This window comes from Capra hircus, chromosome 25 (genome assembly GCF_001704415.2).
Source record: "Capra hircus breed San Clemente chromosome 25, ASM170441v1, whole genome shotgun sequence".
NCBI classification, from domain to species: Eukaryota; Metazoa; Chordata; class Mammalia; order Artiodactyla; family Bovidae; genus Capra; species Capra hircus.
In genome coordinates, this window is record NC_030832.1 from 33,333,127 (window position 1) to 33,347,639 (window position 14,513).

At 54.1% G+C, this 14,513-nt stretch overlaps 2 protein-coding genes across 3 annotated transcripts; one reads left to right on the plus strand and one right to left on the minus strand.

Annotated features, from left to right (window-relative positions):
* On the plus strand, window positions 2,099-4,680 carry ABHD11 (abhydrolase domain containing 11). 2 transcript variants are annotated; one of them, XM_005697786.3, is made up of 6 exons: window positions 2,099-2,403; window positions 2,578-2,713; window positions 3,387-3,560; window positions 3,708-3,878; window positions 3,981-4,162; window positions 4,391-4,680. In XM_005697786.3, exons 1-6 carry the CDS (start codon window positions 2,288-2,290, stop codon window positions 4,521-4,523), a joined length of 912 nt encoding a protein of 303 aa, XP_005697843.1. In that variant the 5' UTR covers window positions 2,099-2,287; the 3' UTR covers window positions 4,524-4,680. The 2 variants fall into 2 exon arrangements, with proteins under 2 accessions (XP_005697843.1, XP_005697845.1); XM_005697788.3 differs by lacking the exon at window positions 3,387-3,560 and having other exon boundaries at window positions 2,217-2,403.
* Window positions 4,683-8,802, minus strand: LOC106503578 (bicaudal D-related protein 1-like). Its single transcript, XM_013974651.2, has 5 exons — window positions 8,776-8,802; window positions 5,682-5,777; window positions 5,283-5,377; window positions 4,932-5,052; window positions 4,683-4,846 (listed from the first exon to the last, which is right to left on the minus strand). Exons 1-5 carry the CDS (start codon window positions 8,800-8,802, stop codon window positions 4,700-4,702), a joined length of 486 nt encoding a protein of 161 aa, XP_013830105.2. The 3' UTR covers window positions 4,683-4,699.

The window sequence follows — 14,513 nt, forward strand, 5'->3', positions numbered from 1 at the left end:
AAGTAGTAGGGGTTGTTTTAGCCACATGTTCTGGGAAACAAGCTCACTCAGGACAATGCAGATAGTGGAGTGCAGCTTATTACACCGGCGGGCCCAAGGCAGAGTCATCTCTTAATCAAGGACCCCAACCAGTTTTTGTGAAAACCTTATATACCCTAAGTGTGCGTGCCCAAACCCACCTCCCCAAATTCCCTGAAACTAGTCTGAACAAAGGAAGAGAAAGATACAAAGCTAACCCATGATTCATATGCCTTAAGCCTAGGTAGTTAACAGTGGACACTTACCAATAGACCTGTGGTCATATCCCAATAAGCGTAATAAAATTTATGATTCTATTTGGTTACACAGATAATTAGGGTATTCTTTTAGGCAATGGAGAGTCTAGGTATGAGCCCTGGGGTCTTCCATCCTGCGGCGGGCCCCTGGTTTTCCAGTTGGTATGTCGTTTCCATAGATACTGGGCATAGAGCTTAAAGTCCACAGTCCGGCCCAAGATGGAGCCCTGCTTTCAAGATGAAGCCTGTTCTGTCTGTTTCCTCCTTCAGGGTAAGGACCTGAAAGGAGGTATGTAGTGTAGTCTTTGGGGGTGCCTGGTTGGTCCGCACCATGTGCCTTATAGGAGCTTAGTTCCTCAACAGAAATTGACTCAGGATCCTCAGCAGTGAGAACGCAGAGTCCTAACCACTGGACCACCAGGGAATTCCCCTTGATGTTTGTTTGTTTTTAAACAGATAAGCTATTTATTTATTTGGCTGTCTTTGGTCTCAGTTGTAGCATGCAGGATCATATATATATAATTTCATTTGCTTGTTTTCGGCTGTGCTGGGTCTTCGTTGCTGCGTGAGCTTTTCTCTAGTTGCGGCGAGCAGGGGCTACACTTTGTGGCAGCTCAAGGGCCTCTCATTGTGGTGGCTTCTCGTGTTGCAGCTCCTGGTCTCTAGGACACAGGCTCAACAGTCACAGCGCAGGGGACCAGTTACTCCGTAAAATGTGGGATCTTCCCAGACCAGGGATAAGACCGGCATCTCTTGCATTGCAGGCAGAGATTCTCCACCACACTGAGCCACTAGGGAAGCCCATGCAGAATCTTTGTTGCAGCATGTGGGATCTAGCTCCCTGACCAGGTGCCAAACCCAGGCCCCTGTATCGGGAGCACGGAACCTTAGCCACTGGACCACCAAGGAAGTCCCTCCCCTGATGGTTTCTGAGCAGAATGCCTTAGAAAGAGCAGCTACTCTTGTAACTGCTGAAGGCTCGACTGCTGCGGAAGCCAGCTGAGACTTGAGACGTCGCCACTGCCACCATTAGCCCAGACAAGGAAGAGAACATGGCAGCCCGTCAGGGTTCCAAAAACGGGATGACATCCCTGCACGATGTGCTGAGCGGGTGGGAGGGTTATTTTTTAATATTTAATATTTCTCTGCTGATAAATGGGGGGCGTGGTGAGCACAGCTGAACCCAATACAGCTCAGTGCACTAAGCAAATACCCTCTCTAGTACAAACAACTGGCCTCCCACCTTGACTCGCAGACCGGAGAGTCCGGTTCCACAGCTTGTGAGTTATTTGCCTCGGTTTCCCCATCTGTAAAGGGCGGGGAGGCGGGCAGGTTGGCAGGTTGGAGACGACCTCTAGAGTCTCTCCAAGCTCCTTCTAGAGTCGACTTCAAGATTAGTGAGGGGTGTTCTGCTCCTTCTGGCCTGCCTGGGCCCGCGGCAGTGGAGCACGGCGCCTCCAAGCTGGCGTCTCGGTGAGGGGAGCCACTCCTGCCGCCCCCCGCCGCACAGAAAACACCGCACCTACCCAAGGCGGCGCTAGAGGGCAGAGGAGCAGGCCGCAGATGGGCCAGGCAGGGACTTAAGCGGCTTGCCAAGGATCTGCCCCGTGGCCAGAGTTCAAGCCCAAACCCCGTGACTACATCCTGAGCGACCGAGACCAGACTCCGAAACGAAAGCTCCAATTCTCGGCAGAGGTTCTCCACTTGGGAGGAGCCGCTGGGAGCTTAGCCGGGTAGGGTCAGGGTGTTGGGTGGCTCCGCCCGGAGCGTGGCCAGGGGCGGGGATCTCGCCTGTGGGCGTGGCAGCCGCAGGGTTACGTACGGACGCAAGGGGCGGAGCCTAGAAGAGAGACAGGTTTCCGGGATTACGTGAGGATACGTGAGCGAAGGCGGGGCGCTCTGTGCTAGGGGGCGGGGAGAAGCCGGAGCTCCAGCCGGAATTGGGCGGAGCCCTGAGCGAGGCGGAGCCTAGGGGGCAGCACGTGGTGCGCGCCAGGTAGCAGATCCTGGAGATGCTCCGCTGGACGCGCGCTTGGACGCTCCCCTGTAGGGGGATCGGCCCCTCCAGTTCCAGCTTTTCCAGACTGCCTATCGCACCCAGCAGCAGTCAAGGCGGCACAGAGCCGAGGTCAGTCAAGGGCGTCCCCTGGGAGGCCGTCCCTCGCTCCTCCCTGCCTCGCCTCCCCCTACCCTCCGTTTGTCCCAGTTGGCTCCGTTTCCTCCGCTTGGGCCCTCCCTCTCCCAGGCCGCTCACTTCCCCTGCCGGCTCAGACCCTTGCCCCACCCTCGATCCTCCCGTCAGACCGGTGCCGCTTTCCTACAAGCTTCTGGACGGCGAGGCAGCTAGCCCGCCCCTTGTCTTTCTGCATGGGCTCTTCGGCAGCAAAGCCAACTTCAACTCCATCGCCAAGGCCCTGGCTCAGGAGACAGGCCGGAGGGTGAGCTTCTGGAGTCGGCGGGGCCCTGAGGGAGGTGGGGTCTGGGTGGGCGGGGCCCTCGAGGAGGCCGAGGTGTGGCCAGCTTCTCTGTCCCTAAGGCTTGGGAGAGGCGGGTCTCTCTGATAAGAAATCAAAGAAGAGATTGACCTTCTGAGGATGGAGGACCCAGGCCCACGACGAACCCCATTCATTCCCTGGTGCTTTCACCCACCCAGTCCTTCATTCGTAATATAGATCTCCATCTGTGTGCTCCACCCTGACTAGCCTCTGCTCTCAGATACCTAGGCACCAACATCCTGCCCACTAAGGGGGCCAGACCCTGCTTGTTCACCAGGGATGACAGGGGCTTTCCACCTCCTGCAGCCGCCTGCCCTGCTGTGCTCCAGCTGTTGCCAGTTCTTGCTGTCTGCTTTCTCTGTAGCTGCCAGCCAGCTAGGCCAAATGTCTGGAGACATGGTCACACTCCTTGGGCCTTCTGGCACAGTGGCTCTGGTTCTTCATCTGGGCCTCCAAGGTCTGAGAACGGGGGTCTTCTCAGCATCTGGGCCCTTTCCCCCTTCTGGATCTCCCGTACCCCAGGCTCTCCACCTCCCTCAGCCTGCAGATCTTCCAGGCTTTTGGCTCTGCCCTGACTGTGGGTGCCAGCGCTGCCCCCCACCTCCCACTTCCCCAGGTGCTGACAGTGGATGCTCGGAACCATGGTGAGAGCCCCCACAGCCCAGACATGAGCTACGAGGCCATGAGCAAGGATCTGCAAGACCTACTGCCCCAGCTGGGCCTGGTGCCCTGCGTTCTCATTGGCCACAGCATGGGAGGCAGGACCGCCATGCTGCTGGCACTTCAGAGGGTGAGCTGTCCCTCTCTAGGGCTTCCTCCTATCTGTTGTCAACCCTGAGCGCCCAGCAGGCAGCCTGAAACTCCAGCGAGCCTTGGATGGCTGAGTTCCGGATCCAGGAACCTGCCCTAAGGTGCCCAGTCTGCTTCTCTCCTGCAGCCAGAGCTGGTGGAGCGCCTGATTGCCGTGGACATCAGCCCAGTGGAGACCACGTCCAGCTCGAACTTCCCAAACTATGTCGCAGCCATGAGGGCCGTGGACATGGCGAATGAGGCGTCCCTTTCCAGCGCCAGAAAACTGGCCGACGAAAGGCTCCGCTCTGTTATCCAGGTAATGCACGCAAGCCCCTGCGTGGTGTTGTGGGCAGAGGAAGAGTGGCAGCCCCAGGCCTCACACAGAGCCCCCCACCCCGCAACTGCGGGACCCCCACAGAGCGCAAGCATGCGGCAGTTCCTGCTCACCAACCTGGTGGAGGTGGATGGGCGCTTCGTGTGGAGGCTGAACTTGGATGCCTTGGCCCAGCACTTGGACAAGATCTTGGACTTCCCCGCACGACAAGAAACCTACTCTGGGCCAACCCTCTTCCTCCGGGGTGGAAACTCTCAGTTCCTGCCGTAAGTCAGGCTGGGTGGTAGAGACGGGCATACTCGACTCACCCGGCCCCTCAGCCTGCCTTGGGGAGGGCTGGGGTGTGAGTAAGGGGTGCCTGAAAACCGGAAACACCACTGGGCACACAGACTCACGTGGCTCTCCCTCTCTCCCCGCTTGGCTTCTATGTCCCTCCTTCTCGCTCCACTTTCCTCCTGTCATCCCTTCTCGGCTGCCTTCTCTCTGGTGTTCAGTCCCAGCCACTACCCTGAGATTAGGCGGCTGTTCCCTCGGGCCCAGATGCAGACCGTGCCGAACGCTAGCCACTGGGTCCACAGCGACCGCCCGCAGGACTTCATGGCGGCAGTCCAAGGCTTCCTGGCCTAAGGGTTGCTGGCCAGAGGGGACGTGAAACCCCAGGCGTCAAGGCTCTGCGTCCTGCTCCCTGTTTCTGTACAGAAGCACTCAGGTGGGCACTCCAAGGGCACGTGGGTGCAGAAGGGGTCAGACCTCAAACTTTAATGAATAAAGACACTCCTCCCAAGGTCTTGGGCTGAGCTTTCTCACCGCCACCGTCCCCACCGACTCAGGGGGAATCGGATCCAGGGGGTCCTGACAGTTCCAGGGTCCACGGGGGCTCCCGGAGCACCCCGGGACTCTCTCTGCAGCTGACTCTCAACCTGCTGCCTCACCAGCCGTTGCATGTCCTCCTGGGGGCCAGGAGAGCAGGGTCAGGGGCCAGGCTTGTGCTTGTCTGGCCCTGCCTCCCAGGCCCGGCTAGCAAGCCCACCTTACCTCCCAGGCCTCCACCTCCTGCCTCAGTCTCAGCTTCTCCTCCAGAACTTCCAGCAGCTGGGCCTCCACAGCACGCAGCTTGGCTCTGCACGTGTCCAGCTCAGCCTCCACGGCCTGCTTCCTGAGCGGGGCAGAGAGCAGCCTGAGGCTCAGGCCCTGCAGACGTGATTCTGGGCCCTGGGGGTGGACCAGTGTGGCCACAGCCCCCTGCCTTGGGACAGTATTCCTACAAGTATCTATGCAGCTTTCCTCCCAGGAATGCCCAACTTCCCTGCTTCCTCCTGGCAGGACAGAGCCTCAATGGGGAGCCATCCACCACCCTCCCAACCCCCGCAAGCAGCTGCCTCTCACTTGGCGATAGCGTCATCTCGCTCCCGGAGGACCTGGTCCAGCGAAGGCTCTGTCTGGGTGTCCCCCAGTGCTCCAGCCGCTTGGGATTCCGGGCTCTGCAGTTGGGTGACAGAGGAGGGAGCAGGGGTTTCTGGGTCTTGCCTGGATGAGGTGCCCCATTTGGCCCTTCCATCCTGACCTTGATCCTGATACCAGTGTCAGGAGGGGAAGGGTCTGAGACACTCTGCACCTGCCCACCAGTGCCCCAGTCTCTGCTTCCTGGTGAGGGTCTAGTAGGTGTGGCCCCCTTCCCACCTTACGGGGAGCAGAGGGGGCAAGGTGTTTGGACCCCCAGGGAGGAAAGGCATTCTTACCCGATCCCCAGGAAAGGGACGAAGTGGCTTCAGAAGGACAACTTACCCCTCGAGGGCCCCAGACTGAGAGGGTGGCCTGGCGACTGGGACTCTTGTCAGCAGGGTGGAGCAGGCGGAGGACATGGCCCTTTGCCCTTCCTTCCTGTCCAGGCACTCCCTGTCAGGCCCCACCCCCAGCCCGCTGGCCATGCCCTTGTCTCCCCTCCTGGAACCCTCTGGCCAGACCCAGCTTTCTCAGCCCCTTCCTTGCCCAGTCATCCATGCCCTGCACCGCAAGGGGGCGCTCCACTCACGTCAGGAGATGAGAAAGGAACGTGAGCGCCTGTGTTCAGTGACTAAGTCCTGTCAGACTCTGTGCCCCTCTGGACTGCAGCACACAGACTCCTCTGTCCGTGGGATTCTCCAGGCATGAATAATGGAGTGGGTTGCCATTTCCTCCTCCAGGGGGTCTTCCTGACCCGGGGATCAAACCCACGTCTCCTGCAGCTCCTGCAATGACAGGCAGATTCTTCACCACTGAGCCACCTGGGAAGCCAGATGAGTGGCAGAGCCCAGCTGGCTCCAGTGCTGAGACTGGTGCCCCACCCCCCTATCCTGAAGAGCTGGCATCTTGGAACCCTGAATGAACGGCATCACCCGTATCACCATAACCAGAAGGGAAATAGGTGTAACCGTTCCCAGCACATTTCTCCTAATAGCAAAAACTGTTCCCATTTGGGGATTCCCAGGCAGTCTAGTGGTTAGGACTCCATGCTCTCACTGCCAAGGGCTTAGGTTCACTCTCTTGTCAGAGAACCAAAATCCCACAAGTTGCACAGCAAAAAAAAATAAAGCAAAAAATTCTCCTAACATCTTGAACATCCATCCTCCCTAGCAATATCCTCCAGTATTCCCACATTATTGCTCATTATCCCCACAACACTCCCCACATTCTGATCCTGGAGTGTGGGTGGGGATGGGGGTCTCAGAATCTCGGTATCCCACACCTCCCTAGATGCAATCACTGAGTGCCCAGGTGACATCAAAGATATAAAAGGGCTTCCCCTTTGAGAAACCTCTGCAGCACAGCTCCATCTTGGGCATTAGACCCTCAGTCCTGCTCTAAACAGTATATCCTTCCAAGATCCCCCCAGGAAGCTCCCTTCAGACATGACTGCTGATGGTCCATGGGTCCCACTCAGCCAGGTGCACCTCCAACAGCCAAACATCCCAGTTTCTTTGACCCCCAGTGAAGAGGTAGAACTGAGCTGTACCCCTAAACACCCCTTTTGTGGAAGTTTGCATTCAGTGTGTTTCCAAAGGAGGCTACTCTGTCATGATCCAGGCAGGACCCCTGCTCTCGGAACTCTGGGTATAATCAGAGAAGGGTGTCAGGGAGCACAGAGGGCCCTCACATCCAGTCATGGGGGTTCCACAGGAGCTTGTCTGAAAATGAGTCCCGAAGGCCAGCTGGAGTCAGCCAGAAGGGCTAACATTCGTGCCAGGCTAACATTCATGACATTTATTTTAACTTTTTACTTCGAAACAATTTTAAACTGCAATGTCCCCCCCACCAAAAAAATTCCTTTTAGGGTAAAAAAAAAAAAAAAATCTAATGTAATGTAAAACATTGCTCCCAGTTGTCACATCTCTCTGGCCTCCCTCAATCTAGAGCAACTTTGCAGCCTTTCTTTGAATTTTGACCTTGGCGTGTTGAAGATTACAGGGAAGTTATTTTGCAGACTGGCCTGTCCTTCGATATGGGTTTGTTCATTCCTCCCGCACGATTAAACAACTGTTACACATTTTGGGCAGAACTATCACAAAAAAAGATGCTGTGGGGTTTTTTTGTTTTGTTTTGCTGAGCCGTGGAGCCTTTGGGATCTTAGTTCCCCGAACAGGGATTGGACCCAAGCCATGGCAGCCAAAGCACCAAAGTGCCAAGTCCTAGCCACTGGACCACCAGGGACTTCCCAATGCTGTGTTCTTACATCCAGTATCATTTGTAACCATGACTGGTGGTGCTGGTAATGTTGATCACTTGATCATAATTAGTATTGAGAAAACGAGATATTTTATGACCATAGGTTTCAGCATCCATTGATGTATCTTGTCTGAATTATACAGTGGCTTGCAAATGGTGTTTTCCAACTTTATCATTTCCTCTGCATTTATTAGTTGGCCTTCTATTATAAAGAAGAACTTTTTCTTCACCCCTATTTATTCATTTTACTTATGCCAGGTGGACTTGTGATATTCCATTTTATTCAGTAGGTTATAACACATTCCTACCTTTATTGTGATGCTCAGATTGTCCCAGAGCTGGTCAGTGGGTGCCCCTTACTGCCATCTTCATTTTAATGTGTCTCTTCCTTCTTTGGAACCTTCCATTCTTTCTGGCTCAAAAAGAATTTCCAGGCTCACCTTGTTTTTCCCTGCCCCCAGCCCTAGAATTCTCCATTTGGGCAAGAATACCTATTTATTTTTGGTGGTGAATAATATTTAGAAACCAAGATGTGGGTGTTAGTTGTGCTCAATGCAGTTAAGGTAACGTCTCCTGCCGGGCCCACTCAGTAGACACACATTCTCTATGCACACGTAAACATACACATTTATACCTCTGTCTATTCCTTCATCTGTGTGAGACTTAATTTTGTTTGTCAACTTAGGACTGAGTCACTGGATGCCCAGTTATCTGGTTAAACATTACTTCCGGGTGTGTCTGTGAGGGTGTTTCCAGAAGAGATTAGCATTTGACTTGGTGGCCTGAATAAAACGGGTGGCCCTCCCCAAGATGGACAGGAATCATCCAATCCATTGAAGGCCTGAATAGAACAAAGAGCCAGAGGGAAGGCTGAATTCTCTCTTCCAGCCTGTTGAGCTGAGATCTTGGTCTTCTCCTGCCCTTGGACTGGCACTTGCCCCACCAGGGCACTGCCCCTTCTCAGGCCTTTTTTCTCAGTCTGGAGCTCCAGCCCGCTTTCCAAGTCTTCAGCTTGCAGACAGCAGATTGTGAGACTTCTCAGCCTCCATAATGGCGTGAGTCAATGCCTCATAATAAAATCTCTTTCTCTATATTTATCCTACTGGTTTTGGTTCTCCGAAAACCCAAACGAATACAACTTCCATGTATTGAAAGACAGTTGTCATTCAGACATTACCTTCCAGTCCAGCGGCACTGGGTTCATCATAGCTTTCCCCCTTTCCAGATTACTCCCTTTTCCCCAGTTGTCTTCAATATAGTCTTGTAATTTGTTCAATGTATGTAGCTAATCCCCTGAGACAACAGGCTGCCCCTGACTTAAATGCCCTCCTTACAAGGGGTTAGGGTCCAGCAGGGCTGCCTTCTCACCAGACTCCAATCCTATCTGCATATGTGGCCCTGGCTGCCACTGGGCTAGCAGACATTTGTAAGAGATTTTTTTTCCCGGGTGGATGGTGCTTCACTATATGTGGGATCTTAGTTCCCTAATCAGGGATAAAACCCACAACCCCTGCATTGGAAGACAAGACCTAACCACTGGACCACCAGGGAAGTCCCTCTAAGAGCCTTACATTCATTCATTCCACAGGTATTTACTGAGCACCTACTATTGCTTCAGGCATATTTCCAGGTGATGGAAAGCAGGAAGACAGACAAAGTTCCCTGGCCTCCCGAGCTCATGTTCTAGGGAAGGGAGACAGACAATAAACAGAAAAATACACCAGATGGTAAGAAGTTCTGTGAAGAAAGAGAAGCAGAATAAGAAAAGACCAGGAGACTGCTAGTTTATGTAATTCTGTGCTACCCTAGGGAGACCGCAAATATTAACCCACCACTTAGGTGAAAAATAGCCATTCTCATGACTTGGAATAATTTTTCCAGCAACAGCATCATTTATGGATTCAAAAGGTCTGTATTTCCAAACACAAGTGAAGATGACACATTCGAGAAAACTATGGGGGAAGTCAAACGAGGGACTAGGTATGGCGCATGGCAGATGCCAATGAGAAGCATAAATGCAAGGGAAGGGTTTGAATCAACTTTCACAAACCGTGAGCATGGAAAAGAATTGCCTTTGAAATAAAGTGATTCTTAAAAATATGTGCTTTAAAATCTTACAATTTGAAAAAAAATAACTTTCAATATGAAATGTTTTCACTAAATATCATAACCAGGGAGTTGCATGTTTCATCTGCATCCCTAAATGTTTTAATTAGAATAGTGGGCCAAATTCCTTTTTAAAAAATATCTCGTTGGGAAAAGGAGGGCAATGTATTCAAGCATATTGTCAATTCCATCACCCACCCTACCTCCAATATCACGTGCTGAGCAGTGAGACTCCTTCCCCAGCTGCCTGCTCGCTGAGTCTCCCTCCTCCACTGCACCCCCAGCATGGCTGAGCCCAAGCCTCAAGACTGAACTGGAAGATGGTTACAGGTTGACGGTGAGCTGGGAGTCTGGAGCCTGGAAGAAGAAGAGCTGCCTGCTGGGCAGGGCCAGGCTTGGTGGTCAAAACAGCTTGGGTTTGCAAGGGCTACTGCTGCTCCTGCTAAGTCGCTTCAGTCGTGTCCGACTCTGTGCGACCCCAGAGACGGCAGCCCACCAGGCTCCCCCGTCCTTGGGATTCTCCAGGCAAGAACACTGGAGCGGGTTGCCATTTCCTTCTCCAATGCATGAAAGTGAGAAGTGAAAGTGAAGTCGCTCAGTCGTGTCCGACTCTTAGCGACCCCATGGACTGCAGCCTACCAGGCTCCTCTGTCCATGGGATTTTCCAGGCAAGAGTACCGGAGTGGGTTGCCATTGCCTTCTCCGTTGCAAGGGCTAGGTGGCTTAGAAACCATGTCACCTAACCCTCAATGCCTGCTGTGTGTTTACCTCTCTGAGCCTCATCGTCTTATCTGTGAATTGAAACTAAGGAGGGCATCCCTGATAGGGTCACAGTAAGGGTGAGGCTTACACAATGGCCAGCACTTTGTACAACAATGGGCCGGGGCCAGACTACCCAGGAGAGGAGAAAGGAGAAATCCTGCCAGAAAGCAGCAGAAAAGCCACAATGGGAGAACATTGACCACACAAACACACACACACACACACTTCCCCCAGCCATGGAGCCTGGGTCAGCTGCCCCTTCCTGCTCTGCAGCCCCCACAAATCGGCCCCAAGGACAGCTCTGTTCCCAAATCCTATATAAGCTGCCTTCCATTCCTCCTCCTGACCCCACAGCCCCTGGACTTCCCCATCATTGTCTTGTGACGGTCAGGGTGTCTCTCCCACCAGTTTGGAGGACAGGTAATGATTGTCATCATCCCAACCTGGGCACACGGGTGCTCCAAGGCAAGGGCATGGCCGAGGCAACACCGGCTTTGCCCAGCAGGTGGCAGCAGTTGCCAATATCAGCTATCTGGTGGACAAGGACCACCACCTGCAGCCTCCCAGCCCCTAAAACGGAAACCCCAAACCGTGCCTGGGCTTAGGGGTCTTCCAGATGCCCAACCTGGCCCTCAGTGTTCCTTTACAGGAATATGGCTCATCCACGTGTGCCAATGCTTATCGCTGACTCTGCAAACACACTTTCTATGCCACCCCTGGGGAATCAACAAGAGCATGACCCAATTCCTTCCTTTGTGCTGCTGAGTTGCTCAGTCGTGTCCCACTCTTTGTGACCCCATGGACTGTAGCCGACCAGGCTCCTCTGTCCATGGGATTCTCCAGGTAAGAATCCTGGAGTGGGTTGCCATCCCCTCCTCCAGGGGATCTTTCCAACCCAGGGATCAAACCCGAGTCTCATATCTCCTGCATTGACAGGCAGGTTCTTTACGACTAGCGCCTCTCCTTTCCTTTAGGTGTCCCCATCCAACGAAGGGACAGACACCTAACACACACTATATCCACACAGTACAATAAGTGCTGTAGTCAGGATAAATACTAAGATCCCACAAGCTTCGTGGTGCAGGCAAAAAAAAAAAAAAAGTATCCAGGGGAATTCCCTGGAGGTCCAGTGGTTAGGACTCAACCCTTTCACTAGCATAGCCTGGTTTCAGTTCCTGGTCAGGGATCTGAAGTCCCACAAGCCACGAGATGCAGCCAACAAGTAAGGTTAAATAAATAAAAAGCAAATGTTTCCAGGATGTGACCACTTCTCATCACCACCACTGCCATCCCCTTTGTCCCAGCCACACACTCAATAGCAATCACTTCCTAAATGCATCCCTGCTTCCTCCTACGTCCTCTTCCGTCCATTCTCCACCCAGCAATCAGGGCAATCCTGCTGACGTCCAAGATGGATCAGGTCCTCTGCTCAAAACCCTCTGGGGGCTCCCATCCCTCTCAGAGGCAAAGTCAAGGAACATAGTTCCTTCCAAGGCCCCTCCATCTACTCTGACTCCACCTCTTTGGAGCTCTTCCTCACCTACCACGCTCTGGGCATCCTCACCTCCTTGCTGTCTCTCTCATATGCCAGGCATACTCCCTGCTCCTGGTCATTGCACCTGAGGCTTCCTCTGCCAGAATGCTCTTCCCCCAGAGACTCATGTGGCTCACTCCCTCAAAGCCAGCACCCTAACCCTTCTGTCCTACTTTATCTTCTCCATAGCATATTATCACCATTATATATGTTATTTGTTTATCATCTCTTTCCTCTCCCAGAACCCCATGAGCACAAGGACTTTTGTCTGTCACATGTCCAACATCTAGAATAACCAGCACATAGTAGACTCTCAGTGAAAGTGTCAGTCGCTCAGGGCTTCCCAGATGGCGCTAGTGGTAAAGAATCTACCTGTCAATGCAGGAGATGTTAAGAGACACAGGTTTGATCCTTGGCTAGAGAAGATCCCCTGGAGGAGGGCATGGCAACCCACTCCAGTATTCTTGCCTGGAGAATCCCAGGGACAGAGGCAGCCGACGGGCTTCAGTCCATAGAGTTGGAAAGAGTTGGACACGACTGAAGCAACTTAGCACAGCACAGTATATGCTCAATGAATACTTTTTGATTAAGGGAGTGAAAGTTAGACCTTTGATTGTCTGCATGGTGAATTTTAACATTCAAGGCCTCTCTCACCAGCCTTATCTCCCACCCATGCTTACCCCTGTGCCTGAGCATCACAGAAGGTTCCTGAGGTTCTCTGGCAGCTCCCCACTCCCACACCCAGTGTCTGGGCACACTCCTTCTGTCCAGAAAGCCCGCACCACTGTCTGCTCCACGCCACTCCTTCAACATCCAGCTCAAACTTCACTGTCTCTGGGAAGCCACCCTGAATCCCTCACACATTGAAATCATGTCCCTCCCACCACCCAGGAGCACTTTAAGTGCAGAACAGTGGCCCTAGAACATGCATTCCCAGCTAATGTTTGATGAATGAATGAATGAGGGTAAGACCTGTATCAGAAAGGTAGTTTAAGGGAAAGGGCACACATTCATTCTTTATTAATTTTTCACGCTACCATTTAATATGCATCTCAATTAGGGATGCTTGGCATGATACCAGGACTCTGTTAGGGCAGGAGCTGTGTCTCCCTTTCTGTCCTCTCCCCCACAGGGCCAGACAACCGGCTCCGGGTCTGCACCCATGACTCACCCCACTGAGTCACCCTGCACACAGGAAAGCACCCTGGACCAGGAATCAGCACTCTCCCTGCCGCCTGTCCCCTGTAACCCTGGGCAAGCCCCCTAGTAGATGAGTCCCGGTCTCGCATCTGTCAAACAGGGCAACCAGCACTTGCTGTGTGGGTCACTCAAGATTGAGGTCTGGACAAGTGGAAGGGGTGTGGCTGTCTCTCAGGCCAGGCTACATCTGAGCTAGCTTTGGGCCGGACTTTCCAGGGAAGAAGGGATGGCTGGAACAGTGCCTCCAGTCTGTCTGCCAGCCAGCTAACCTGAGCCCACAGTCTGGGAGAAGTGCCAGGCTCTGACACACTGCACAGCAGGAGGCTGGCTCAACTCCAGAGCAACACCTTTGGCAGCCCCTGGGGAGGGGAAAGGGGAATGCTTGGCTCCAGGTCAAGAGCGTCTAGGCCAGGGCACGGAGGGGGCAGCTGGGGGTGTGCGAGTGGCTGCTGCTCAACAAGAGGCTGGCAGAAACCCGGAAAGGAGCCTCTGCTACTGACTAACCCCCAGCCACCATCCCTCTCCAGCGCTGCAAAGATCTTCCCATTAGTCCAGTGGAGCTGGGCCCCTGCTTAGCTACCCTCAGCTTCTAGATAGGAAATAAGCTCTCAGGCTTGGGGCTGGGATGCAGGGTTGGGAATACAGGGGAAGGAGAACGAGATGGTGCAATAACCTAGATCTCCTTCCCCCAAAATGGAGGGGTTCCTGCAATCTTGCTGAGAGTAGAAACTAAACGAGGTGGTCACTCAGCATCAGACTGTGAACTGAGAAATCTTGGGGAAAGAGGGGGCCTGAGCCTGAGTCTGGATGAGATTCTAGGGGGAAGGCCGGAGGGGTGGGAGCCACAAAGCCTGGAACTCTGGAGGTTTGGGGAGGGGGTGATGCTGCAGACCCCAAGGCAATAAAACTAAGGAGGGAGGTGGTGTCTGGCCTCTAGCAGAGATGTGAGGCGCTCTGGAGGTGAAGATCCAGAAAGTCTGCGTCCAGAAGGAGGGATGCTGAGTGGTTGAGTCGAGGGAGGATTGCGATGGGACGGGGCAGCGGCTCTGGGGAGCGACCTCCGGGAGGGATCGAACGGATGTTGGGAACGCAAGGGAACGAGGTCCCGGGGTCTGTGACCCTTCAGCCCCTTCGGAGCACCTTAAGCGGGATGGGGTGGGAGCCTGGGTGCCAAGAGCCCCAGAGCCGGGCTCTCGGCTGGGACCCACTGGGGCGGGGCCGGCGCGGGGCGGGGCCGGGCTGGGGGCTGGGCCGGGGTCCCGGGGGCCGGGGCGGGGCCGGGCTGGCGCTGCGCAGCCGCGGGGCGGCCGCCG

Bases quoted from the DNA above. Each gene is read 5' to 3' on its own strand.
- ABHD11 (XM_005697786.3), top strand. From the start codon at position 2,288: ATGCTCCGCTGGACGCGCGCTTGGACGCTCCCCTGTAGGGGGATCGGC. The intron at 2,404-2,577 runs GTCAGTCAAGGG...TCCTCCCGTCAG, and splicing joins CAAGGCGGCACAGAGCCGAG to ACCGGTGCCGCTTTCCTACA. The intron at 4,163-4,390 runs GTAAGTCAGGCT...TCTGGTGTTCAG, and splicing joins GGAAACTCTCAGTTCCTGCC to TCCCAGCCACTACCCTGAGA.
- LOC106503578 (XM_013974651.2), bottom strand. From the start codon at position 8,802: ATGAACCCAGTGCCGCTGGACTGGAAG. The intron at 5,053-5,282 runs GTGAGAGGCAGC...TGCCCCGCTCAG, and splicing joins CGAGATGACGCTATCGCCAA to GAAGCAGGCCGTGGAGGCTG. The intron at 4,847-4,931 runs GTAAGGTGGGCT...CCTGGCCCCCAG, and splicing joins AGGAGGTGGAGGCCTGGGAG to GAGGACATGCAACGGCTGGT.